Source organism: Ambystoma mexicanum, chromosome 4q, assembly GCF_040938575.1.
Source record: "Ambystoma mexicanum isolate Mex_15411 chromosome 4q, UKY_AmexF1_1, whole genome shotgun sequence".
Classification (NCBI taxonomy): Eukaryota; Metazoa; Chordata; class Amphibia; order Caudata; family Ambystomatidae; genus Ambystoma; species Ambystoma mexicanum.
The window spans coordinates 1,239,491,319-1,239,517,652 of record NC_090928.1 but is presented as its reverse complement, the minus strand read 5'-3'; the positions used below and the strand labels follow the sequence as shown (position 1 = coordinate 1,239,517,652).

Below are 26,334 nucleotides of genomic sequence, written 5' to 3'. Positions count from 1 at the left end.
ATACAATAGAAAATAGCGGATCGGGTTACAAGGAGATCTGTTTCACGGTATAATTAAGACCTAGGCCCTCATTACGACCCTGGCGGAAAGTGACTGACCGGACCGCAACAGCGTAAATAGCGTTTCCGCCATTGCACGAAGGAGCAAAGTGCGGCCAATCACGACCCATCGGGCACGAGCATTACGCCATGGCGGAATCCGAAAGGCTGCGATGGCGGAAATGACCCCAAAACGGCCCTTACCGCCGCCGTACGCTGCACCAGGTGCAATACCGCCACCCATCTTAGCGGTCACCGTAATGAGCGGTCACCGTAACGAGCGTGCACCGCAAATTACGGCCACCGTAAATATACGGAAACGGAAGTAAAAGCATGTGGCCGGAACGGGAAACAGCACGCCGCACAACTATAAAATCCGAATCCCAACACAACCATAAAAAATCCGACCCTGACACACATCCCAACCCGTTAGCAACCCCAGTTAAAAAAATAAATATGGGAAAGGTAGCCAAGAAAGCGTGTGACCGCAAGCGGCAGGTACACTTCTCCCGAGAGGAACTGACCGTGCTCACCGAGACCCTACAGGAAAATTCCGCCGTCGTCTTCTCCAGTCAAATGACCAGGACGGCCCTTGCCAACAAGAAGGCCATATGGGCCCTGGTGGCACAGCGCGTAAGTGCGGTGGGGACAACACCCCGCACGCCACAGCAATGTCGCAAGCGGTGGGACGACCTGCGGATCCGCGTACGCAGCATACTTTCTGCGAACAGGAACATCGCCACAGCTACCGGTGGGGGTTCAGAGTCGCCCATCAAGTTGACCCCCTGGGAGGAAATCTGCGCCTCCACCATAGGAATGGAGAGCATAGAGGGAGTCGGAGGGATGGAGAAAGGAGTGCCGACATCCGGAGAATCAGGTAGGTTGGCCAAGAGAAACAATGCGAAATCCACAACCCACGAACATGTGCAGTACCATGTGACCCCATAGTGCAATACATACTTAGCCCTGACAGCGCCCTCTAAAAGTCAGAATGAACAAACAAATCAATCAAGAAGCCATAAACAACCCCTACATGTGCAGCATGCACCCCCTAACTGCAGGCAGCCAAATGAATGCATCCTCAATCCACACGAAAATGAGACCACCTCCAAGGCCCAGTCCCAAATCAGCCTCATGTACCACCCCAATGCATTTGATACGTTGCCATTCCAAATCCGACAGACCCATAACTAACGCTCGCCCCTCTTTACTCCACCACAGGGTCCGATACCAACGACGAGCTGCAGGACACCCCTACCAGCACGCCTGCAAAGAGGGCCAGGACCAACGTCCCAAGAGCCTCCACCTCAGGTGCAAGGATCAAGACACGGCAGCAGCAGGAATCAAGTGGCAGCACACTGGAGGGGACTGCAACAGGCACCCCAGCAGCCAGCAAGTCCACAACCCCAGCACCACAGGTCCCCCCAAAGAACGTATCTGATGGCACTGCCTCTGGTGGTAGCAGCACCATAGGTGACACAGCTGTCATGCCAGCATGCTCCGACACGGAAAACAGTGCTGGCGACGTAGGTACCATCCATGACCTTTCCCAATCCCCCTGCATGTTCCATCCCCTACACCATGACGAAACCACGCAGGGGCACCCTGAAGACGACGACTGGCCAACCCCCACAAGTCCTGTGCCAAGGCAACATGTGTTGAGCAGCCCCCCTGTCACACCACCGCAAATGTCCATGGCCCAGCAGAGGCAACAGTCCCTCGACCTGCTGATCGAGCAACAGCAGGAAGCGTCCACGCTACTCAAGGACCATGCAAATGAATGCGGGGGTTCCAGGGCAGCCATGGAAACATCCACCGAGACACTCAGGGCACAAATAGAGAAAAGTAGTGAGAGCCTCAGGGGAGAAATGGAGAGAAGCACCGAGAGCCTGAGAGCACAAATGGAGAAAAGCACCGAGAGCCTGAGGGGGGAACTGCATGCGACGTCCAAAGACGTTTGTGCTGAACTTGCTGCTGTGCGCCGTGTGCTCTCGGAGCTCTCACAAACCCTCAGAGACATGCATGGACGCGAGCAGGCAGAGACCTCATCCGTGGCAAGTTCCGTCCAGGGCAGCCCCCAACGCAGATCTGGCAGGAACCTGCGCTCCACGGGCAGGGGTGCCCCTGATACCCGTAGAGGGGGCCTGCAATAGCGTCTACCCACGGACAGCATGCATATTTGGACACTGGTGTTGGGGGGGGAGGTAGTAGGGTGGAGGGGGTGTGTTGGGCTTCACTGGGTGGCGGGTCCATAGGGTGTATAAATCAAATCACATTAACAATACAGCACCTCATTATCATCCAATGACATGTGTGGACATTGATATTTGCGTACGAGGCCTTCATAGGCGTACAGTCCACAATGTGCCTGTACTACACACACACAGTGCCACAGGTCCCCTTTCCGTGTAATAGGCACCATGCGTGGTTGCTAGAAGCATGCATCTATGATGCTCTGTCGGATTGCACGTGCATCCTGTGCCTCATGGACTCCTTGAGGTGCCTCCACATCCCCACCCTCATCATCATCATCATCTTCAGGTGCATGCAGTACAGCGTCAGGGGGCATGGGCACATTCCTACGTATGCACATGTTGTGCAGCATGACACATGCCATGACCATCTTAGAAACCTTCTCATGGCTGTATATGAGTGCCCCGCCAGACCTGCTGAGGCTGCGGAAACGAGCCTTCAGTAGGCCGAATGCCTGTTCAATGACCACACGGGTACGTGAGTGGGCATGGTTGTAGTCCTCCTCATGCTCGTTCTGTGGGTTCCGGATTGGTGTAAGGAGCCATCTCTTCAGTGGATACCCGGCATCACCTGTATGAGACGAATAAAGGGTGTCAGTGGAATGATAGTGCTAAGTAGCCCCCCCCCCCCTGCAAGGTCATTGACGCATCAAATGGGCCACGATGTCATGCATGGAATGAGACTCACCGAGTAGCCAGGATCTGTGCCCTGCGTGTCGCTCCATGTAGCGTGGTATTCTTGTGTTCCTCAGGACCATAGAATCATGGGTAGATCCTGGAAATCTGGCACAACAATGCGTAAATATCTTGTTGGAGTCACACACCATTTGCACATTGATTGAATGAAATTGTTTCCGGTTGCGGTACTGGACCTCCATGGCATGTGGGACAACCAATTCAACATGGGTGCAGTCGATGGCACCAATGCAACCCGGGATGCCGCCAAGTGCATGGAATCCCACTTTAGCGTTGGTAATCTCCTGGTACGTGCGTGGTAGTGTGATGTGGTCGTCGGCGTGCTTCAGGAGGGCATCGTGCACTTGGAAGAGTGTCCGTGAGAACAGTGGCTGTGAAATGCCATGCAACTGTCCCACTGTGTGCTGGTAGGTGCCTGTGGCCAGGAAGTGGAGTGCAGACACCACCTTCAGTAGGGGTGGGATGGCGGTTGGGCTATCTATCATGCTCACGAGGTCAGCATGTGTCATGTCCACAATGGCGATTATGGTGTCCCGGTCCAAACGGTAGAGGGTGTGGATCTGCTCAGCAGTGAGGTTGAACGGATCGGCTCGGAGGCGTGGGATTGCGGGCCGCCTGCGTGGTGGTAGTGGCAGTGCTTGTGGGCCTTGCTGACCCTGCCTTGCCCTCCTCCTCCTCCTTCTCCTCCGTCTCCCCTGTGCGCCCGGTTGTTGTACCTGTTGTTGTTCGTCGTCTTCTTGTAGTTGTAGCACTTGCAGTGCTATCTGGTACCCCAGGCCCAACATCGCTAGTCCTGCCGGTAGCATTTTGGAGTGGGAGTGGTTGTGGGAGGGGTTTGGGTCTGCAATATATGTGCTGTCGGCCTGTATGGCCTCCACCTGTGCTGATTGAATGAATCTGTGGCAGATGCAATCCCTTCTGGCCGAGCACGTCCCGCACGTAAGGCTGCATTTGGCCGCATGGCATCTTGGGATTTGAATCATGTATCTAATCCCGATGGCAGTGTGATGTACTTTGACTGATCTTCATGCTATGCTCCCATTGTTACACATGCTATGATTGCAGCCGCTTACATACCTGTGAAGAGTCAGTGGTATGTAGGGCTCGATCGATGGGCGACCCTCATGCAGCACAGTAACGTAATTCACCGACGGGCGTGGCGTACCATTTGTGATTGCAGCCAGTTAGCATCATGACACACAGCCGCACTACATTGATGTAATTGTGAATGCAAGCGTTCACAGAAGCCTTTTCGACGTAATGTTGCAAGTGAGGAATTCGAAGGCCAGCATTCTGGGTTTTGAAGTAGCGGCGAGGATACGCCCACAGGTCTGGCTGGAAATGTAACGTTCTATTGTAGAATGTCCTTGGGACATGGCCCATAACGAGCAGGCAATGAATGATATGAATTGAATGGGATGCGCAATAGCGTAGTGGACGATGAGGCAGGACGTTCCCAAATCCATCTTGCTTCACAACACTACAGATCCGGCCAGGGGCACAGTGGTTTTTGCGGACTGCATTACGCACAGACGCGATGGAAGTTTCACATATTATGTGAGTGAATATTCATGCGTTTTCATTGCGGGATGAGGGAATGATGTGTGGATGCATGGACTGATGAATCCGTTTAGGGTCTGCCATGTACATGGGTTTTTTGGTTCACTCCCCTTCCCCTGCGTTATGTGATGCAAGGCTGCCATAGTGGGACATACGTCTATCTGCCCTTGTCGGATCCTCCCTGTCTCGACGCGCCTTCATACACTTGTGTCTAGGCACGTTACTAATCCCATGTCATGGGTTCTATCTTGACGGACGCATGCACAGTAACCGACGTTGCCAATGGTGTATTTAGCTCGATTGGTTTCGTTGTGATTCGATACTGAATTAGGGGTGTGTATATTCCTTTGGAGTGGGCTAGCATGCATATGGGTGTGGATTTGGTGTGTTGAATGAAGATTGTAATGCATCATGAGTCCCGTAATGCAATCGGTTGATTTGTGTTTCTTTTGGGTGACAGGTATCTCCTGCCCTATTGCAGATGCCATCTCTACGCCACTCCTCCAGATGGTTTTTACTCTCGACTCCTGCAGCTTCGGGTGAATCAGTGGAGCACCATTTCGATCATATGGGACGATCGCCAATGGGCCACATGCCCTTACGCTGTACTGGTGGCTAGGTGCAACATTTCGGCCTTTCAGCTCGACTAGTGCCTGCCTCATGGGACGGACCTGCGGTTCTTGCCGCTTCCATGTTGCCTTTTGGAACGTTGATGTAAGCCCTGTGTGCCATGATGGTACAGGGCGTCACACAAGTGGAAGCCGGTCAATTATTGCAGATGCAGCCCTCGGTGATGATGGTTGTTTTGGTGGTATTTTGCAAATTGCTGTGGGGCCTTTGTCATTTGGATGTGCATTTAAATTGTATTCCGATATTTGTCGTGTTGCGTTGTTCTTTGCAGGTGATGTGGCGATTTTCGCTTTGTGGCGGTATGTATTGCGTGATGATCTGCTTTGTGTTCCGCCTTCTGAGTTGAGTTGTGTGGTACAGTACTGGCCGCGTTTGCCTACGTAGCACAGTATGGTCACGGATAGAGGCTGCCATTGTGACTGTTTACATGATGTGCTGTTCAGGGGCGGGGGATTGGCTTTTGGCCGACTGGTGCCTGTCAGCCAGGTCGATTGGTGGAATGATGGGTTGTTCAGAATGTGGCTGGTCACAGGTGGCTGTGTTTGCGTGCGTTTGTTGGAGGGGGACTGGGGTCATGTCCATTGGAATAGCTTCTGTATTGATGCCATCTGTGCCCTGCAGCTCCCATCGGCCCCTCTTGGGATGAGCCTGGCTGCTCAGTCACTCTGCCGACTTGTGTGGTACATGCTTCTGCTGATGGTTGGTTTGTTTACTGGCATGAGTACAGGGCTGGTGCAATCCCCCTCAGGATGCTGTTGTGGATGTTGCCTTGCGCTGGTGGCAAGCGATGGGGGACTACTGTTGTTTTGTGTCATGTGTTCTTGATTTTCATTTTGATGTGTTGTACCTTCACATGCCTGTGCTGCGTCAGTACGGCTATGGTGACATGCCGTACATGGATGCCCACTCACGGGGCGCTTTGAGCCACTGCATGCTTTTCTACGTTGGCATGCATGGGTGAATTGTGGATTTCACTGGTTGCATAGTGTGAGTACATTGCGCCTGCCAGGAGTTGTGCAATGAGGCCAGGGAGTGGAGTACAGGCACTCAGTGGGCCATTTACGGTTGGTTCGCGTTGCCGTATTTCTCGCCATGGCGGAATGGTACTTTACGACGTGCTTGATGGCGTTCAGTACATGTCCGCTAGGGTCAGAATTCGCGTACCGTTGCGCCATGGCGGTGATTCCGGTTTTGCAAGGCGCGCGTGCGCGTACTTGGTGCAGTTAGCGTTGCCGTTCACTGCGGTGTCGCTAATGGCATCGTACTTTACGGTGACGGGTCATGATCGCAACGAGCGGTGTTCGATGGCGGTATTGCATTTCCGCCATCATTTTTCCATTTCCGCAAGGGTCGTAATGAGGCCCCTAGTGTGCGAGAGTAAGTAGCACCGTGTTTAAGCAGAGAGCCATGATTTCACCATGGCTCTGAATGGCCAAAAGGAAGCTTCCGATCTGATTGCAGGGTGTTCCAACATTGAGCTGCAAGAACCGGGAAACTGGAACCTCCTGCTGTTTTTAGGTTAAATTTAGGGACTTTGAGTGGGTGCAAGTAGGGAGTTCTGGTGGGTCTGGAAGTGCTGTGTCTAGCGAATTTGTCAGATAGGTATCGCGGGGCAGTCAGAGAGAGGCACTTGTGTGTAATGACAAGAGTTCGTAGCTTGATTCTGTCTCGTATTGGGAGCCAGTGGACATCTTTGCTAGACGTGGAGATGTGTGCCTTGCGCGGGAGGTTAAGAGCACATCTTAAGGCATTGTTTTGGGGGATCTGGAGTCTGTCTAGATTTTTTGAGGTAGTACCTAGGAAGAGTGTGTTACAATAGTCTAATTTAGACAAAATCAATGCTCTGGATAAGGTGAGGCAGCTGGAGGATGACAGAAAAGGTCTACAGGCATTGATAAGTTTGTTGGTATATGTGGTAGATGGGATGGTGGCATTTATTTGTTTTTTTCAACGATAGGGTGGAGTCGAGGTACACGCCTAGTGTTTTCACCTCTTTGGAGACTTTTATGATGTTGCCATCAATGGTGAAGGATTTGTACCTAGAATCTAATTTATTGAGGCGGGCCTGGGAGCCTACGATAAGCAGTTACGTCTTATCGTCATTAAGGCAGAGACTGTGTGTGGCCATCCAGGCTTGGATTTCTAGGTAGATTTCGTTAAGCTTTGCAACATCTTTTTCGTAGCAGCCAGGGAGTGTGATGAGGACCTGGGTGTCGTCTGCATAATTAGTGTAGCTGACACCCAGTTCATCAAGACGGTCGAAGAGAAGCTTCGTGAAGATGTTGTAAAGTGTGGGGGAGATGCAGGAGCCTTGGGGAACTCCACATTGGATTGGGATAGGATCAGCAGCCGCTGAAGGGGCGAAGACCCTAGTCGATCTGTCAGACAGAAATGACTGAATCCAATTGGTGGCATTCTGTGAGAATGCGGCAGCCGAGGAAAGGTGTTGTGTAAGGATCTGGTGGTCAACCAGGTCGAAGGCCGCAGAGAGATCTAACAGGAGCAGGATGGCCAAGTTGCCCTTGTCTTTGGCTTCATCCATTTGGATTTTTAGATCCAGGAGGGCAGTTTCGGTCCCGTGCCTGGGTCTAAAGCCGGATTGTCGCAGGCCTAAGAGGTTATTGTCTTCCAAATGTTGTTGTATTTGTATTGTATTTGTACTAGTACTCTGTCTAGTATTTTGAGGAGGAAAGGGACCGTGGTGATGGGTCTGTAATTCGTAGGGGTGTTAGGGTCTAGGTTGGGCTTTTTGAGGAGGGGGAGGACCCACGCTTCTTTAAGGTTTTTAGGGACTACTGAGTTCTTGAAGGAAGAATTGATCAGTGAGGTGATGAGGGGAGCTAGATCTTTAGCTCCATCTTTAATGACAGAGGCGGGACATAAGTCTCCTTTACAATTGGATGGTTTAAGGCTAGCGAATATCTTAACTGCTTCTTCTTCAGCGACTGAAGAGAAATGGAAAGGAGGGCAGTTGGGAGTGGTGTGGTCATTTTTGCTATTGAGGATATCTTTGGCGACCAAGTTGGCTTTTTTGGCTTCTATCTTTGCTTGAAGCAAGGCAATTTTGTTAGAGAGCGCAAGTTGGATATTATTGCACCATGCCTTGTCCTTAGTGCAATCCTCTGAGGGTGGCAGTGGCGATTCAAGTTCTCTTAGTATGGAGAATAATTCTTACGTGCCAGATTTGGCGTTGTGTATTCTTGTGTTATAAATCTCTTTTTTGGCGTTTATGATAGCAGATTTATATGTAGAGGCAGCTGTAGTGAGGTTGTCTTTAGTCGATGGAGAAGGTGCTTTTCTCCATCTGGTTTCCGCAGATCTTTTAAGGTTACGGAGATCTTTTAGTTCTGCTGAGAACCATTTGTTAGTGTGAGCAATAGGTTTGGCTTTACGTTGTTTGAGTGGAGCTATCTGGTTGAGTGCCAATTCCAATGTATTGTTGTAGAGATCTACCAGAGTGGACGGGTTGTCATTCTGAGTGGGAAGGTTGGCTTTAGAGATGGGCATGAGACATGGTCTAAGGTTTTCCATAGTGATGTTACAGTTGTTTCTGGAGATTATATGAGACGACCTGGGAGGTGGTGTCATAGATGGTGTAGTCCTGGGTAGAGAGAAGGTGATGGTCTGTCCAAACACAGGGTGTGATGTCTGTCAGTGATAGATTGCAGTTGGCATCTGCTAGCCAGTCTAAGGATCTTTCTTTAGTGTGGGTAGGTTTGTTAATGTGTTGGGTGAGGCCCAAGTGGGTGATGGTGTCAATAAGGGAGGCGGCGTGATTGTCGTTGGGGTCATTGAGTCCCAAGTTGAAATCACCCATGATGATGATTTGTGATTTAGGTTTGGTGATTGTGGTGAGTAGAAGAGAGATATCCTCTTCAAAAGTGGATGGGGCGCCTGGAGGTCTGTATATAATGTGAAGGAGGATGGTTTGGGTGTTCGATAGTGGAAGTTTGATAGACAGGAGTTCAGCTGAGGGTAAGGTAGTGTTGGTTGCTTCTTTGATGTTGAGGTTAGATTTGGCAATAATTACCACGCCTCCTCCTATTCCGTTTTTTCTGTCAGCCCGGAAGATGTTGTAATTCTCAGGGATGGCTAAGGAAAGAGTAGGGCCAGCTGCTAGGTGGAGCCACGTCTCCGTGATAGCGATAAAGTCGAGGTGGTTAGCAGACATGATGTCTGAAACATCGATGGCGTGGGCTACCAAGGAGCGGGCGTTGATGAGAGCGCCTTTAATGGGTATGGGAGTAGGGTTGATTTTCGTAAGTGGCGGTGTGTAGGGTGTTGTGGGGTTTTGACTCACTAAGGTGTCGCTATGTGGTGTCAGATGCATCTGGTTCTTAGTCAGGTTGGTGTTTGATCTGATGGATTTGTGACTAAGGGTGGTGCGGAGGCTAAGCCTAGCGTTTCTATGCATGATGGATGGAGCTGTATTCAGATGGTGGTAGTGGGTAGAGAGAGACAGGAGCCTAGTCGTGTGTTTCTGAGGGGTGTAGGGCATGGTGTGAAGGGTGTGAGTGGACGAGCGAATCTGTTGATCATTCTAACGGGGATAGGAGGTCTGAGTAGAGTGGAGTGGTTGTACTGGTATTGTTCTGAGGTGCAACATTGTGGAGTAACGGGAGGAGCGTTGCCATAGTTAGGGTGGCGCCTCTTAGAGTGGTCATCATGGGAAGTTAAGGGCAGAGGCAAGAAAGCAGTGTGGGCATTCAATAAATGACTAACACAGGCAGTGTGGGCAAATAGATGACTAACACAGGCAGTGTGGGCAAATAGATGACTAACACAGGCAGTGTGGGCAAATAGATGACTAACACAGGCAACACTGGGCCGCTAAGGGCAGAGGCAGAAAAGCAATGTGGGCAATCAATAAATGACTAACACAGGCAGTGTGGGCAAATAGATGACTAACACAGGCAGTGTGGGCAAATAGCTGACTAACACAGGCAGTGTGGGCAAATAAATGACTAACACAGGCAGTGTGGGCAAATAAATTACTAACGCTGGCAGTGTGAACAAATAGATGACTAACACAGGCAGTATGGGCAAATAGATGACTAACACCGGCAGTGTGGGCAAATGAATGACTAGCCGGGCAACACTAGGCCGCTAAGGGCAGAGGCAAAAAAGCAGTGTGGGCATTCAATAAATGACCAGAATGGGTCAGACTAGATTAACACGTAGAACACAGTGATTAGAACATCTGCGCAAGTAAGAAGGCTAACGTCTGTGTTACTGGTCGTGTTTAAAAATCAGGAAACCCATTTTGCATATAGTAAGTATCGGGTTGAGAGGCCAGACGGATGGGCAAAAATGTGGTGCATATAGATTGCAGCTTGTTTGAGGGGGAGTAGCACACGGAATCAGGAGGTTACATTAGCAGAGAGGAGCACATCAGAGCAGGGTACATATACGGTGGGGGCAAGTAAAAAGCCAGTGTGGATGCTTACAAATGTCATAGTATGAAGCGCGATCGGCTGGACGTAGTTCAGACACTTACCCTGATAAGTCTCTTAAGGTATTAGTGTCCATGAGACAGATTTACAGAGCAACGGGCAGCGTTCATGGCCCCTGGCTCCGTCGGCTCACGACAGGCTCTGGACAGGAAGCCTTGGAGTGTGGCGTTAGGGGGTGTGCCGGCGTTCGCCCGTCGGCAAAGGGGAATTGGCTGAAGAGCGGATGATGGGCCAATCAGGACAGGTCTAGGCCAACAGCAGGCTGCTGTAGGACAATGAAGAGTGGTGATCAGCCATGTTGGAAGTGGGTTTGCCTCCTCGAGGCTAATGGCGGCGGTGGCGTGAAATGTGCTTTTTCAGGCAGCAATTGCAAGGATTTGGAATTCAAGCACCAAAGAGCAGCTTCCCACGAAATATGCCTTGCAAAGCAGATTTCAAATCTACTCGAGGAGATGTTGTAGGAAATGGGGATCGACGGTCTGAGCAACAAGGGACTTCATCCCTGGCCTCACCAAGGCTGTAGGCAGTGCTGCTCCTGCAGTGGTGGGGGTCCTGTGCCTCCTGGCTTCACTTTTAAATCAAACATGGTTGTGCTGTTTAGTGAACAATGCCAAAGAAAAGAGATCAGTGGAAGGGTTCATTAAGAACAGAATTAATAGAATGAAAACCGTGTCTGCCAGTAGGCAGACATTTATATTGGGGGAAACTTAACTTTCCCTATTGGCTGAGCCTCCTAAATTCCATGGAAACTAGGTTTGTTATGTTAATGTTAAAGGACATTTGTACAGCGCACTATCACCACTGGAGTGGTCCCCTGGCGCACTGGCGGCTCTGAAAGAGGAGGGAAGGTTGAGTTAGTGGGAGGAAGCAGGAAAAGTGCAAGGGAGCAGTGATGTGCTGTTGGCGGCCTCAGCCCGGTGGGTTTGTTGGCTGGGCCTGGGGCGTTTGCAGCCGGTAGTCGTTGTGTACTGTTGTTCAATACTATGGGTGTTTTTGTTTTGTTGTTGCGATGTAGTGAAGTTTGTGCGGTTTGTTGTGCTGTAGGTTTTGGTTGTGTTTGGTTTGGAGTTTGAGAGGTGTATGCAGAAAAGGGAAATTGTTAGTAGGGTTGGTTAGTTTGCGTCTCTGTCATGAATTGAGGCGCTCGGCTTGTGTAGTCTCTCCTGATGCGGCTCTGTCCTGATGTGGGTCCTACTGGCATATAAGGTTCCTTACTTCTCTGGCCCCCACCTCTAACATGCTCTCTCATAGCTCCCCTTATCCTCCCTTCATACTCCTGTGGTCAGTGCACCTGTCAATGTCAACCTCTCAGGTCATGTGGTGATTGTCAATATCTCGACAGTTACACATCACTGTGGTGCATGGCGGTAGCTAAGGGGCGGGTGAAGTGATGGTGGGATTGTCTAGGGTAATTGACTCAGATTCCGTGCGTGCCGCCTGTGTTCCAGTCTATCCGGTGTTACCCGTCCAGGTGCCGTGGGAGTTACCCTCTCGGGTCGGGGATGTCCGTGTCCTTTCCGGTTTAGTTATCCTTTTTCCGATTTTGGTTTCCGGATTTAGTCTGTGGTGGTGAAGAGCCAGGTTTTTAGTGATTTCCTGAATTTTAGGTGATTTTCAGTGTTTCTTATTTCTTTTGGGATGTCGTTCCAGGTTTTTGCGGCTAAGTGGTAGAAGGAGGTGCTTCCAAGTTTTTTCTTAAGGTATGGTTTGAGTTCCAGGCGGATTTCGTTGCTTCATCGGAGGGGTCTCATTGGTTTGTAGACTGTTATTTTCTTTTGTAGGAATTCTGCTCCTTGTCCGCTGATTGCTCTGTGTGTTATGCACATTGTTTTGAAGGTGATGCGTTGTTTTACTGGGAGCCAGTGTAGTGTTTTTAGGGCTGGAGTGATATGGTCTCTTCTGGATAGTTTGAGGAGTAGTCTTGCTGCTGCATTTTGGATCCGTTGCAGTTTCTTCAGGAGGTATTCTGGTATTCCGAGGTAGAGGCTGTTTGCATAGTCGATTTTTGACATGATTAGGGCAACGATAGTGAGCGTTTTGTGCATGAAGGAGAGGAAAGGTAGAATTCTTCTTGCCGTGTGGAGGAGGAAAAAGCATTTCTTCACTGTTGCATTTATTTGTGGTTCCAGTGTTAGGGTGTTGTCCATTAGGACTCCCAGATTTTGTACTACCTTTGATGGTGTTGGTGCGTTTCCCATTTCCGTAGGCCACGGGATGGTGGTTTCGTTCTCCTGGTCTTTGGATATAATCATGATTTCGGTCTTTCCTGGGTTGATTTTCAGGTTGTTGGCATCCATCCAGTTGAAGACTTCTTTTAGACAATCAGTTAGGGCCGAGTGGTCGGCATCGGTGTCTTTGGTTTTGTAGATGACCCGAGTGTCATCTGCGTAGCTGCAACATGTAATGTTGTATTTTTTGAAGATTCTGATGACCGGAGTCTGATAGATGTTGAAATATAGTGGAGATAGTGAGGATCCTTGTGGCACTCCACAGTCGTTAACTCGTGGAGTGGATTTGAAAGGTTTGATCCATACGGTTGCTGTTCTGTCTGCTAGGAATGATTTCGTCCAGCGTAGTGCTGTGTCTGTTAGGCCTATGTCTTCTAGTCTTTTGGTCAGGGTGTCGTGGCTAACTGTGTCAAAGCCTGTGGAGAGGTCGAGCAGAATAAGGGCTGAGGTAGTGTTTGAGTCTGTGTTGGTTTTGAGATCGTCCCAGATGGATAGTAGTGCTGTTTCCGTTCCTCTCGCTGGTCTGAAGCCGATTTGAGCTTGGTCCAGCAGGTGGTGTTTTTCTACATGTTCTTGGGTTAATTTATATACGTAGGTTTCTAGAAGTTTTGCTGGGTAGGGGATGTTAGAGAACTGCCTATAGTTGGAAAGGTCATCTACGTCGCCACTTGTGTTTTTCAAAAGTGGCTTGATGTATGCTGATTTGAAGATCTTCGGTACAGTCCCTGTTGATAGTGATAGATTTAGAAGGTTTCTGTAGTGTTCTGCTGGCGATCCTTGCGCGAGGATTGATTTGTAGATGTCTGGGGGGCAGGGGTCCATGGGTGATCCTGCTTTCTTGCTTCGTTTAACCAGCATTGCGAATGCCTCTGCTGATATTTCAGGAAAGCTTTGGAGTTTGTGCTCTGGTTCCGTGTTAAGTTCGTTGGGTTGTGTGTTGTGGTTGGTTGGTCGCTTTTGAATGGTTTGTCGGATGTCATTGATTTTTTTTTTAAGTGGTTTGCCAGGTCGTTGCATAGTTTTTCTGATGGGGTTGGGGTGTTATCGCAGCCTGGTGGGTTTCTCATTTCTTTAATGATGCTTAACATTTCTTTTTGAGTGTTGGTGGCATTGTTGATTCTGTCATCGTAATGTCTTCTCTTTGCCTTTTGAATTTCCTTCTTGTATGTGCGGATTTGTTTCTGGTACAGTGTTTTATTTTCTGGGTTGTATTCTTTCCTCCATTCCAATTCCATCTTTTTGTTTTTCTTTTTCATGTTGTTCAATGGTGGGTTGAACCATTTTGCCATTGCTCTTTTTTTTGCTGGGGTGAAAGGTTTTTCTGGTGCTATCTTGTCTATTGTATCCACGATCCATTTGTGCAGTATCTCTGCTTTCCCGTCTAGGTCCGCTAGCTCCAATTCTGTAGTTGAGGGTTTTGTTAATTCCAGCTGTTCGAAATAGGTTGCTTTCTTTGATGTGTTTCCAGTTTCTTTTGGTGGTGGGTGTGAGTTTCGGATTTTGGATGTAGGCTTGGGTAGGCAGAATGACAACGAATGGGATGATGAGATGGTCGCTCCACAGTATTTGTATCGGAGGTGCTGCGGTGATGAGTTCTTCTTTGGCGAAAATTGCGTCTAGGGTGTGTCCTGCTGAGTGCGTTGCTCCTTAGTTGTCGCAGTTTCATGATGCTCAGTTGTTCAATTAGTGAGTTTTGGGAGTTGGCGTGGCTGTCTTCAAACCAGATGTTGAAGTCCCCCAGGATGATTAGGTGTTCGTGGTTGATGGCTAAGTTGGTGATGGCTTCTATGAAGTTATCGACGAATGTTGCATCATATGTAGGTGGTCTGTATACCAGGATGAATGTGATGTTGGTTTTAGGGTTCGCTGTTAGTTGTATCACCATGGTTTCGCAGTTGAGGATGTTGAGTGGTTCGTCATGTTTTATTTTCAGGTGTTCTTTGAATACTATGGCGATGCCTCCTCCTTTTTTGTTTTTCCTGTTTATTTGTAGGCATTTGAAGTCAGTCGGAAGGTAGCTTTGGAGTGTGATTTTGTAGTTTTCGTCCAGCTATGTGTCTGTGATGAACAGAATGTCTATGCCGTTCTCGTCGAGTAGGTCGAAGATCTCTGTTGAGTGTTTTGACATGGATCTTGCGTTTATTAGAGTGCAGTGAAGTTTGGAGGTGCTGTTTGGTTTGGGTTTTGTCAAGGTCGTCTTCTGTTCAGTGTTGACGTTTCCTTCCTGGTTGGTCACTTGTTGGGCTGTGGGATTCGGGGTGTCGGCGTCTTCGAAGAGTTCTTCTAGGTTTTGTCTTGGGTTTTTGTGTTTTCATCGCGTTCTCGTCTTCCGGGAGTTGTGGTTGTTGATGGGAAGTTCCTCTTGCTTTGGTGATGTAGGGGGTTATTGCATCGGTCGTCTGTTTGTTGTTTGTGTTGGTCATCCTTCTTCTACTTGCTTGTGTTATGTTGTTTGATGTTGCTGCTTCTAATGTTGGGTTGGATTGCCGTGGTGGCCAGTTGTCTGCGAGGTATGGAGTTAGGTAGAGGGATTTTTCTCTTCTCTCAGAGTTGCTTCGGTTTGTGTTCCTGTCTGCGGGGGTCCAGTCTACAGTTGTTGTTCTAAGTTGCTGTTCTGGAGTGTTTGTTCTTTCATCTCTTCGTCTCTTCCTTGGAATGGGTCGTTTGCGCGGCATTGTCAGATTGAGAGTTGTTTAGTCTTTGTTTGGTTACGTCTAGTTGGTTCTGCTTTGGTCTGGTTGTCTTGTGGTCTTGTGGTGTATTGGCGGGTGAGGGGGAGTCCGCTAATAGTTTGGGCTCTGTCTGTAGGTGGTATTCCGGCTGGAGTTGGCGACTTGTTCAGTCGCTGTCCTAGGAGGGGTAGGGGAGTGGTAAGGGTTATTAAGTTGGGTGTTATCGGTGTCTCTCTTTACTGTCTCCCTGAGCGCGGTTCATTGTGGTGAGCAGGCTGTGTGGGTTGGGAGGGGTATCTGTTGGTTGGTGGGTGGTTTGGACTTTCGCCTTGTGATGCAAAAGGCCCTTGTTAGAGTGACCCCCCCACCGTAATTCACTGGTGACTTGAGAGTTAGTTAAATTTGCTTGTAGGCTAGATTTGAGATACCTGTATAGTGGGAGAGAGGCCTATCAATGACCGTAATTCACTGGTGACTTGAGAGTTAGTTAAATTTGCTTGTAGGCTAGATTTGAGATACCTGTATAGTGGGAGAGAGGCCTATCAATGCCGTTTGGAGATCCTCAGTGCAATTAGGGCACAGGGGTCCTGCTAAGTTTGAGACACCTGTATAATGGGAGAGAGGCCTATCTATTCCGTTTTGGAGATCAGACAATGCAATTTGGGCACAGAGGCCCTGCTAAGTTTGAGACACATGTGTAGTGGGAGAGAGGCCTATTAATGCAGTTTGGCGAACAGACAATGCAATTTGGGCACAGCGGCCCTGCTATCAATGCAGTTGGGAGAACAGTTAGTTTGTGGAGTGGGTCATCGACTGTAGAGCTGCATAGTTTTAGTGATGAAAGGAAGAGAAGGCCATGTATGTAAACATGCACAACAACATGTATTCGTGTTAATTTAGCACATCAAAAACAAGCACACACACTGGAAAAGGGGAAGCGAACAATAAAGCTGGCCTGGGGACAGGGGGGGCATTTCAGTACCTGGATCTCCAGATTCCTTTTGGTGCTGCGCAATGGCGATCACTGCTATAGCTGTAACCACGACAACACCAATCATCTGCAGCCGTATATCCAGCCACTGCATGGCGGTGTTACTGACATAGAGGCACCGTTGATTCCTCTCCAGGCGCTCTTCATTCTCCTGCTCAAACCTGCACCAGGCACAAACATGACCCGATTAAAGCACAAGTAGAATCCTGATCCTGCTACATTGATATAGTCTCCAAATCCGGTATTCCAACGAGTCAATGTAACCACAGTCACGTCCCACTAACAACAAAAATAGTATAGGACTAATCAAGGTGCGTACCCAGCATTTCAACAGACCAATGTATGCAAACATGTTACTGAGAGAACATCCCACAACAATTCAACAAAACACAGCATTACTAAAAGCAAAGCGAAGGACAAATGGATACACCCAAGTATCAATGTAAAGAAAATCCCATCATCCGAACAGATGGAGTTAAAGATAACACAAGCCGCTGAAGGACCCAACCTCCCCCCACCACCACCACCACCACTGTATGCACAAGTCAAAATAGGAGCAATTCAACATACAAACAAACCTATGTTAGTGCATGGCCCAAGCATATGCAGATATCAAGTGGTGAAAGCACAAGCACACACAAGCACACACACACACACACACATGAATGTCAAGTCATGGTTCAAGCATAACCACGGGTCAACATCAAGGCATTCTGTGAACAGACATACCCATCAATGGCAAGGGAGGGTCCAAGCATATACACAAAGGTCGACGTCACAGCAAGGTCAACCCATGTAGAAAGGATCAGTGGTGTAAACATGAACACAGGTCAATGCCAGTGGATGGGGCAGGCATACACACAGACCAATGTCAAGATATAACCTAGGCATGCACACAGGTCACTGGCCTTGGCCTGGACCAAGCACACTGCAAGAAATCGAAAGGTGTCTCACCCGCTAGTCCCCAGGGATCTCTCTCAGGTGGCCAGGGCACGGCCATCGCCCTTGGATCCAGATGCTGGGGGTGGACCAGTGCGGCAGGATCACCTGGGCAAGGGGTCTTCAGGGAGTGGGACACTGGGATGGCGAGACGAGGTATCCCTCCCCCTGTAACACCTTTAGCCTATCCTACGAGGTAGGATACGTGGGAGCTTTACCCCTCCCCTTCTCCAACACTTTCACACGGACAGCCCGATATGGGAGAAAACAGACTCAGACCCGAGCAGTGTACCTGACATGTCCCGCTACTATGGCCTGAACAAGGGAGACCAAGAGTAAACATTGTGTAACAAAGGGGTCCAAGCCTGACGGAGAGAGACCCATGATAAATACTGGAAGTGTGTGAAGATCCGAATAGAAATGGAACTTTGAGATTTGTTTGTTATGACATGCCCTCTGCAGTAAGAGACTGTTATTGAAAAAGAGACTTTGGCAAAAGGCTCCAATATCTACGCTTTGAACTGTGTCCTTGTGGCAGAGAAGCCAGAGTGTGTGCGAAGCTCAAGCATGCCGCCTTGCCCAGTGCTGAAAAAGAAGGGGAAGGGAAGCCAACTGCTCAACTATCCAGTCATATTATTTCTTGAAGACTTTTCTTTTGCATACACTATTGTCCCACACCATTTTGTATCTAGAATTAAGGATTGGCAATAGGTTTGTTAGTATACGCCCTTTTATTTTGAGACAGATTTGACGAAGACTGCGTTATTATTTGATGGTCGTAGCTTCCTCCCATCCTTAGATTTAGGCTAGATAGGCGTTCAACCAACCCATTGAAGTTCAATAAAGACCTTTGAACTGTGATCACTTGTGTCTTTCTTCACTGTTTGATACCATGCCTTCCTTACAACACACACAGACAAATGACAGGGCATGGTCCAACCATGTACACAAATCAATGTCATGGGAAGGAATAAGCATATACACAAGTTCATTTCAGGGTATAGTTTAAGCATACGTGCATACATTGTGATGAATGTATTATGTTAATCCTGAGATACAGTGCCATCAAATGACACAATCATATCAGAGTACATACACAAGCCATGAAACATGCTTACGGCTCCACTGTTTATTAAGTTACAAGTGGCATGCGTAGCTTATTTTTGCACCTACAACTCATAGCACCCAGCTGGGCTGAGAGATCTCAAGCTCGGCTACCTTGTTCGGAACACAAATGCACTGAGCAAGCTTGTCTACCTTTCCTGCTAGAACTGGTTCCAAAAACCTGTTGAGCTATGAGACAAATGTTACCTTAGGCCCTGTAGAATAGGAAATCCTTGTATCGCTTGCGAGATGACAAGACGTGTAATAAAATGGCGGGCAGATGGTGCGTTCAACAATCATGAACAAGTAAGTTAAGCAGAAATAGCTAATTGGCCACACGTATTACAATATTTTGTCTAAATTGTTATATAAATAACACTTCATGGTTTGATAAACTTGTAGAAAGCCAGGTTGCAATGACTTTTCCCTAAACAAGCAAAAAAAAAAAAGGCGTGCCAAATGTATGCTGTCAAGGTAAAACGCCTGTGAGGTTTTAAAAAGATGCATTGGTAAGATGGAGAACAGCCAATTAATTAGCTACATTATTGAACTCCGCGGCAACTTCATATAGGCATGCCCAAATTAGACGTTCAGTACAAATCGCAACTGGTTCAACTCCATTGAGCTACCTGCTAACATTATTTTGATAAGAATTCTAACTTTTAAAACACTCAATGTTTGCCTCTAGACAACAAAATGACTGGAAACCCCATACTCCCCCAAGCGAAGGGATAGCAATCAATAACCTGCCTGGGTGGATGATGCATTAAGTCAAGCCTAATACAGATGGATGAGACACACAGGCATTCCATAAGACGTGGCATGCCGGAGCAGACTGAGCAACCTGGAGGCCCCAGTGCATGGGAGGGCCAAGGCAATCCAATGCCATGGGACAGGGGCTGCTCAACTGAGCAAACCTCACGCCAGGGAATCCAAACCCAGAACTGCTATTTTTATTGAAAAGAGAAATTACGTAAACATATTTTTGACGAATGCTTACACAACTGTGTTTTGTAAATGTCATTCACAGTGGATTGGTCTTGTACATGGCTACTTATTTTAAATACAATAGGAAACATTTTACTAGCCAGGTTTTTAGTTTAAGTATGATGGATGTATAAATATTTCTTTCCAATAAGGGATTAATGCACAACATGGCTAAACTCTCTAAAGGGGGACAGCATAGCTAAATGTCAATGAACAAAGTACACATTAGAAAGATAGGCTCTTCAAGCCCACATTTTGCACAATTTGGGTTGAACTGTATATGCCATACTTACAGGTTTATTGTGAAATACCATATTTTTAATAAATACAGAAAAATCATACAGCCTAAATCTTATCACTTCAAATGCTAAGTGCTAGAACCTACCGTATCACACAATGTGTTCAGTGTTTAATACTAGAAAGTATTAAATCCAAGTCCGTGTAAAAGAATAAACAGTTCGGGCAGAACTCCATATTTAGGGATTGTGCTCTCCCTGTTTCAGGGACCCCTAAACCTTTTGGCTCCACTGCATTGTTTTAGGTTCTCTGACCATCATTATGTGAATAGATGGACTTCTAGTGAGGTCCCCCTGCCAATGCAACCCTTGGTTAGTATACGGTAGCCATGTCTCCTAGGACAGAGGTGTTTATTAAGAACACCATTTTGTCCTTCGGGAGATTATATCACCCTACATTGGTTTTAGGCAGTAGGCTGGTAGCAGCTGTAATTTAGTTTTACCGGGGCTGCAGGCAGATTTACAGACAACATTAGTATCCTAATGTACCTTTTTGGTAGCCATTAGAGTACTAATGTCATTTTAAGTTCTTCTTTTGTCCACTCTGTTTTTGGGATCTGTCTTAGTTTAGGAAAAGCAAGAGGCAGGCCTAAAAGGGCTGTTATGCACACCTAGGCTCACTCTGGGCCAGCCAGTCAGCCTTTATAGAGATCTGGACTGGTCTAGAACAGTCCCTGGCCCTAAAACGGCCATGATACATTCTGTGGGGTGGACCTGAAAATGTGGCAGTTTTTGGGGTACCCTGATTGGCTGCCCAACAAAACCTTTGTTAGGTGGCCTGGGGTGTCATAAGGTGTTTCAGTTTATTTAGGTGTGTCCCTGATCCTGCCCTCAGTTTGGCTGTATTTTTCTTGCGAGGCTCCAGTTTTACTTACCTTCTGGAGGACATTAGGCACCAACATGCTGATGCTGAATTTTGAGACCAGATGTGGCCATACTGAGTGTTAGGACAGTATTTCTGAAGTCTAACTAAAGGCTTAGTCAAACCATTCAACTGAGGCAGTACAAGACTCCACTCTTAGTGTAAGGCTGTACCACCTGAGTACATGGTAGCGCAGACAGAGCAGCCAGGCTTATCTTAGGAGGGAGAGAGGGCAGTAGAATCAGCACAAATTTAATTGTCATACAAATGATCTAAAGAAACACTGAAACACTATATATGTATGTAAAAATAAAGGATTTATTTAAATATAAGTAGGCCCATATAAATCTAGAGGTAAGTAAGCACCAACACAGTATATGAAATCACAATATAAAAACACAACACTATACTTAAAGGTACACAGACCAAAGTATAAACCTTATTTGGAACACCGAACAGTGAGTTCTAGGGAAGTCAAAACCTTTGTATACACATTCAGTATAGGTCACGCCTATTCTTAGGGAGTAAAAACCAATGGTTACTTTTCACATTTACTTTTCAGTAATGCAAGGGCAGAAGACTACCAGCTGTACCGTGACTCTCAATACAAATCACATAATCATTCAACTGGACAATATACCTTTTGTGAATAGTGGAACACTTATTCCAGGTGGAGTAAAAACCTATAACTACTTTTGTGATAACACACAGTTATACTAGGTGAGTAAAACCTAAGGATGTAATATTGAATTACAGGTGCTTTTGAGATCAGTGAAACACAGATAGAGGTATGCAGTAACTTTTGCAACGTATTTTTGGATGGCACACAGCTAAGTAAAACCCACAGAGACCTGAGAGGTGTGATTTTATTGTGGCTGCTCCTCATAAAATGTCCAATTTTTTTAAACTCTTTTACCGGTTGAGAATCATTCAGTTGATTCTTGGGATAACTTGAGACTTGCATGGTCTAATGAGTTAGGAGTGGATTTATCCTTGAAAGAATGGGAAAACATATGGAGAGTTATGATTAAAACGAAAGTGGACCTAAATTTACGCTACATCCAACAGAGGATTTTAGTGTGTCTTTTTTGGACTCCAGATAGAATGAATAGATTTGGACTAAATGATAGTGATAGGTGTTGGGGTTGTTTGAAGGAAAAGGGTACTATGTTACACATGTTGTGGAATTGTTCAAAGGTGAACGGTTTTTGGAACGATGTCCTAGATAGGGTCGACATGGTGTGGAATATTACTTTTCCAAGAACTCCTGTGGCCGTACTTTTGAAATCCCCAGGGTGTGTTCGGCATCTGGATTATGTGATGTTGTGTTGGGTCACTCAAGCTCTTCTGGTGGCCACCAGACAAATCTTGCGTATCTGGAAAACAAGGAAAAACCATGCGTTGAAGAGTGGCTAGTACATGTGCAGCTCCTTTCCCGCTTTGAGAAGATCAAATTTGGTAAATTGCATAGAGATGAGGCTTATAATGAGCAATGGAGTGTTTTTAATGAATTTTATGTTTAATATTTGACCAGAGTTAGATTTGCTTATTTTTAATATTTTAAAGAGGGGGTGGGTTTGAGGGTGGGGGAGTTAGTGTTTCGTTGTGTCTTGTGTTGGTTTGTGTATTATTGGTATGATTGACAATATTTTATCAAACTTTCGTTAGACATTCTAAAATCTTGCAGATATTATTCTTAATGTTTTTGCAATTTTGTATTTTTTTAGTTCCATACAGATTACTACTTCATTGCTTTGATTACATTGTACTGATTTACTATTCTAATGTATACGTTTGTTATTATATTGAGGTTGTCTTTTAAAAAAAATTAAATAAAGAGGTAAAAAAAAACCCACATACTTTAACCTCACAAGGAAGGGGAAAGTAAAACCCAATGTCCACTTTACTGAATGACTATTCTAGGTAGGCAACAATCTAATACAGACTTATTCTGGACACGCTAGCAGCAAGTCAGGGGAAGCAAGACCCAGTTGAGGGACACTCATATACAATTATCCTCAAAGGACTAATCTGGTGATACCAACAGTTGGAGGACACTCACAATTACCCTGCAGGAATAATCTGGTGAAACCAACACTTTACTTTTGGGAACAACCTAATCACAGGAGAGTAAAATACCTACACGTCTACTTTCTATAAAATTACAGATGGGTTCCAAGGAAAGAAAGATGTTAACCACACTTTTGAGAATAGTGCATCACACATTTAAGAAAAGTAAGAACTTTTGTAACTGTTCACTCTTAGAGTTACAGTTACCAACAACTCTTTACAAGTAAGTAACTTTTAAACACTTGATTTCTTTTCTAGGCAGAAGTCCCAATCCCTTCAAAAGTCTTTCCCTGGTCCTTGGAGCATGCGTGTTCTCAGTGGCAGAAGGGGGGGTCACTAGGACTAGTGACCAACAGACAGTGTCAGAATAGGTTATTTAGAAGCAAAAGTCAGAGTTCCTTAGGAAAACTGGGCAAACAGGTGAGTACTTTACTTCTAGGGTTGGAAGGGTGTCCAGGGGCTTCACAGAAGACACCTTAGCAGGATTTTAGCAGTGGGACAGGGTGCACTGGATGAGAGGCCTCCCCATAACAGAAAACACCACACACCTACACAGAAATCCTAACAGGCTAAAGGTAAGTACATACCCAAGCCAACACAGTACCTCGGCATTGAAGAAGATTTTGCAGCAGGAGAACTTCAGTAGCTGCAGCAGGGCTTCACCAGGCAAACCAACAGTCCAATGGATTCCTTGTCGTGGTGACTAAAAACAAGACCTCAGAAGGAACTTCGCAGCAGGGATCGACGTAGAAGGCACTAGGCAAGGTTTCCCTCGTGGCAGAATTTGGATTTGGAGTGGACTGCGGATTTGGCACCCTTTCAAGGAGCACAGAAGAAGACATAACATTGCGGTTGAATTCTTGGCGTTACAAAGGTCCAGCACTCTGTTGAGGGGATTTTTCGGACTCGATTAGTGTCTCTGGAGATCCACCAGGATGCCCACAAAATTTCAGTGACATTCGTGATTCGGAAGACTGTGCACCGCACGATGGCTCGAGGTCCCAAGGTATTGCAGCAACGGAAGGTCACAGCAACGGGTGGAATGGCTCAAAATGCAGGTCTTCTTGAGTCTAGTGGATCTCACCAGGCTCTGGGTCAGGCGTCGTCATTTTCAGAGTCCCCAGGTCGATTGGAAGGAAGGGCTGCAGCAGGCTTGGGTTACACAGCAGGCTATCCGGTCGCTGGAAATCGTCTCTGTCGCTTTTCCTTCATCATCCTCTTAGGTTTAAGTTCCAGTAGTCGACTACTCTTCAGCTTTCAGGTTCTCAGCATTTATCAGGAATTACAACACAACTTCTGTATTCTCTACCCGCAATTTACAAGAAGGGGCAAACTGGTTGTCCAATCAGGACAGCCAGCCCCCCACTGGGATTTGTCCCCATTCAAGCAAGGCGTAAGACAAAGGGCTGTGGAGTTTTGGACTCCTCCCTTGCTTCCTGCCCTCACAGATAGACTGGAGCCTGGGCGGGGAGACCAGGGGACTCTCTCCAAAGATAAAAATCATACAAAGAGATTTCCCACCTCGGAGGTCAGAGGAAGGAACAAGAAAGGACAAGAAACACTAAAATGGCGGAAAAAGAAGACAGGGCCATTTTCGTAACAATGAGCAACCTTGGGTGCCTTTGCTGCAGCCTTGAACACAGCCCACGGTAAAGGTGCACCAAATTAATACAAGGTATCACTGCCATCAGCCACTGAAGGTATGCTTGTTACTGTAGCAGAATTGTTACAGTTTTAATGTGTAAGGGGATACATTGTATCTCCCCAGCACTCCACATAAGGTGGGGTGTGCTGGTTTCACTTAACAAAACTGAAAAGGGATCCAAAGATCCTTTCTACCCTTGGGAACTGTAGTTCTCTCAAGGCTAGCAACAGAAAGTTAATAGGGGCGCGCCTAGGGCGATGCAGCAATAACAGGCACTTATTGCCAATAAGTTGTTAAAGAGGATAACTTTAATAAGACACTATGGAGAGTCCTAAAAATGACACCCACAAAAAGAGTTAAAGATTATGTGAGTGTGGAAAAAGGTTCCCACTCACTGAGGTATTAAGGAAAAATATCCCACTAATAAAGCAAAAAGTTCTGGGGTTGAACCAGGTCAGGAAGATTGACCAGTTCTGTGAAAATCTTGCCTAGCACTGAGTGTGTGTCTCTGAACTACAGCTTTGTTTTTGGTTACGGGGCCTCTTACCTGGGCTGTCCTCCTTCTGCCTCTAGCCTGCTTTGGGGGTTGGACTGGGCTTTCCATGCTGGGGTGGTCTCTAAACAGTTTTATTGCATTTGCCCTGGGTCGAAATTAAGATTTCATGAGTATGAGATAAAATCAACCCCTGGGTATCGTGCATCACCCAGTATGCAGGACCTACCTGTGAGGAACCAGGAGTTAGTACATAGTGGGCTAGAAATATACCTTCCATAAGCAATGCAAACTTTGTGTCCCTCATATATATTCCATTTTGCTTTGAATGTCTTCTAGATGTTTCTAATGCTTCTTCATACAAATGACCAAATACACAAAGTTAATGTCACATTGGGATGTTTGCATTGCACAATTGTCCCTGGGAGCCAAATGTAGCTCCTGGTATCGATTGATGTCATGCTGACCAAGCTCTCCTGGGTTTGAAGCAGGAGCTAAATAGCATCAGATCCCAGCAATTTCAAACCCTGTGGTCTTCCACCCTGGTGTTGGAAGCTACTATCAACCAGAGGTGTATCAGGACCCCAATTACCCACCTCTCCTGTTCACATGGGCCTTCCTGGGTTGCGTCCACTCTAATCTTCTTAATGGGACCGTGTTCTAGCAGTTGTTACTGCCATAATTATTTACGGACTTTATCGATATTCATTAATTCATCTTTGTCTGAAGGCCTTGTTCCATCCCAACTAGAAGAAGCCATTGTATCTCCTTTGTTGAAGAAAATGTCCTTGAATCCTTTAATCTTGTAGAATTACTGCACAGCTGCATGCTTTCCTTGTCTTGCAACGATCTTAGAACACATGCTTTGGGCTCAGCTGCAATCATTTGTGGAATCCAATTCTCTGCTCAACTCTTTTCAAAATCGGGTTTCCGGCCTAGACATGGCGCGGATACTCAAATAGGGTCTGGAACGACATTTTAGAACAGGCAGGTAAGGGTGGTTTTACTATGTTGGTGAGGTTAGACATGTTGGCAGTGTTCGAGATGATGGGCCATTGTATTCTTATTCACTATCTCGAAACTTAAGCCCATATTTCCAGTTGTAGTTTCAAATAGTTTCAATCATTTCTAGCAGACGGGAATCTATAGGTTGATCTTGGATCTTATTTAGCCTCTAAAAATGTCTCGTCATTGGGAGTCCTCCAGGGATCCCCTCGGTCTTTACACTTGTTCAACATATATGTAAGACCTCTTTATGACAGTTTTGAAAAATATAAGCTTGGTTACCATGCGTATGGTATGCATTAAAGTTAATGGGCCTCATTACGACCCCGGCGCTAAACCATGGTGTTATTAGCACCATGGTCCATGCCGGGGTCCGCCATGGTGAATGGCAGAATTACCACCCCATTCCAAGG

The 26,334-nt window shown here is 46.9% G+C and overlaps 1 protein-coding gene across 1 annotated transcript in view; it reads right to left on the bottom strand.

Moving 5' to 3' along the window:
* Positions 1–26,334, bottom strand: part of ABCC10 (ATP binding cassette subfamily C member 10) — a 609,641-nt gene that overhangs the window by 223,532 nt on the left and 359,775 nt on the right. Inside the window, 1 exon segment of the mRNA XM_069608805.1 lies at positions 16,512–16,681. Coding sequence (XP_069464906.1) covers positions 16,512–16,681 — 170 coding nt within the window.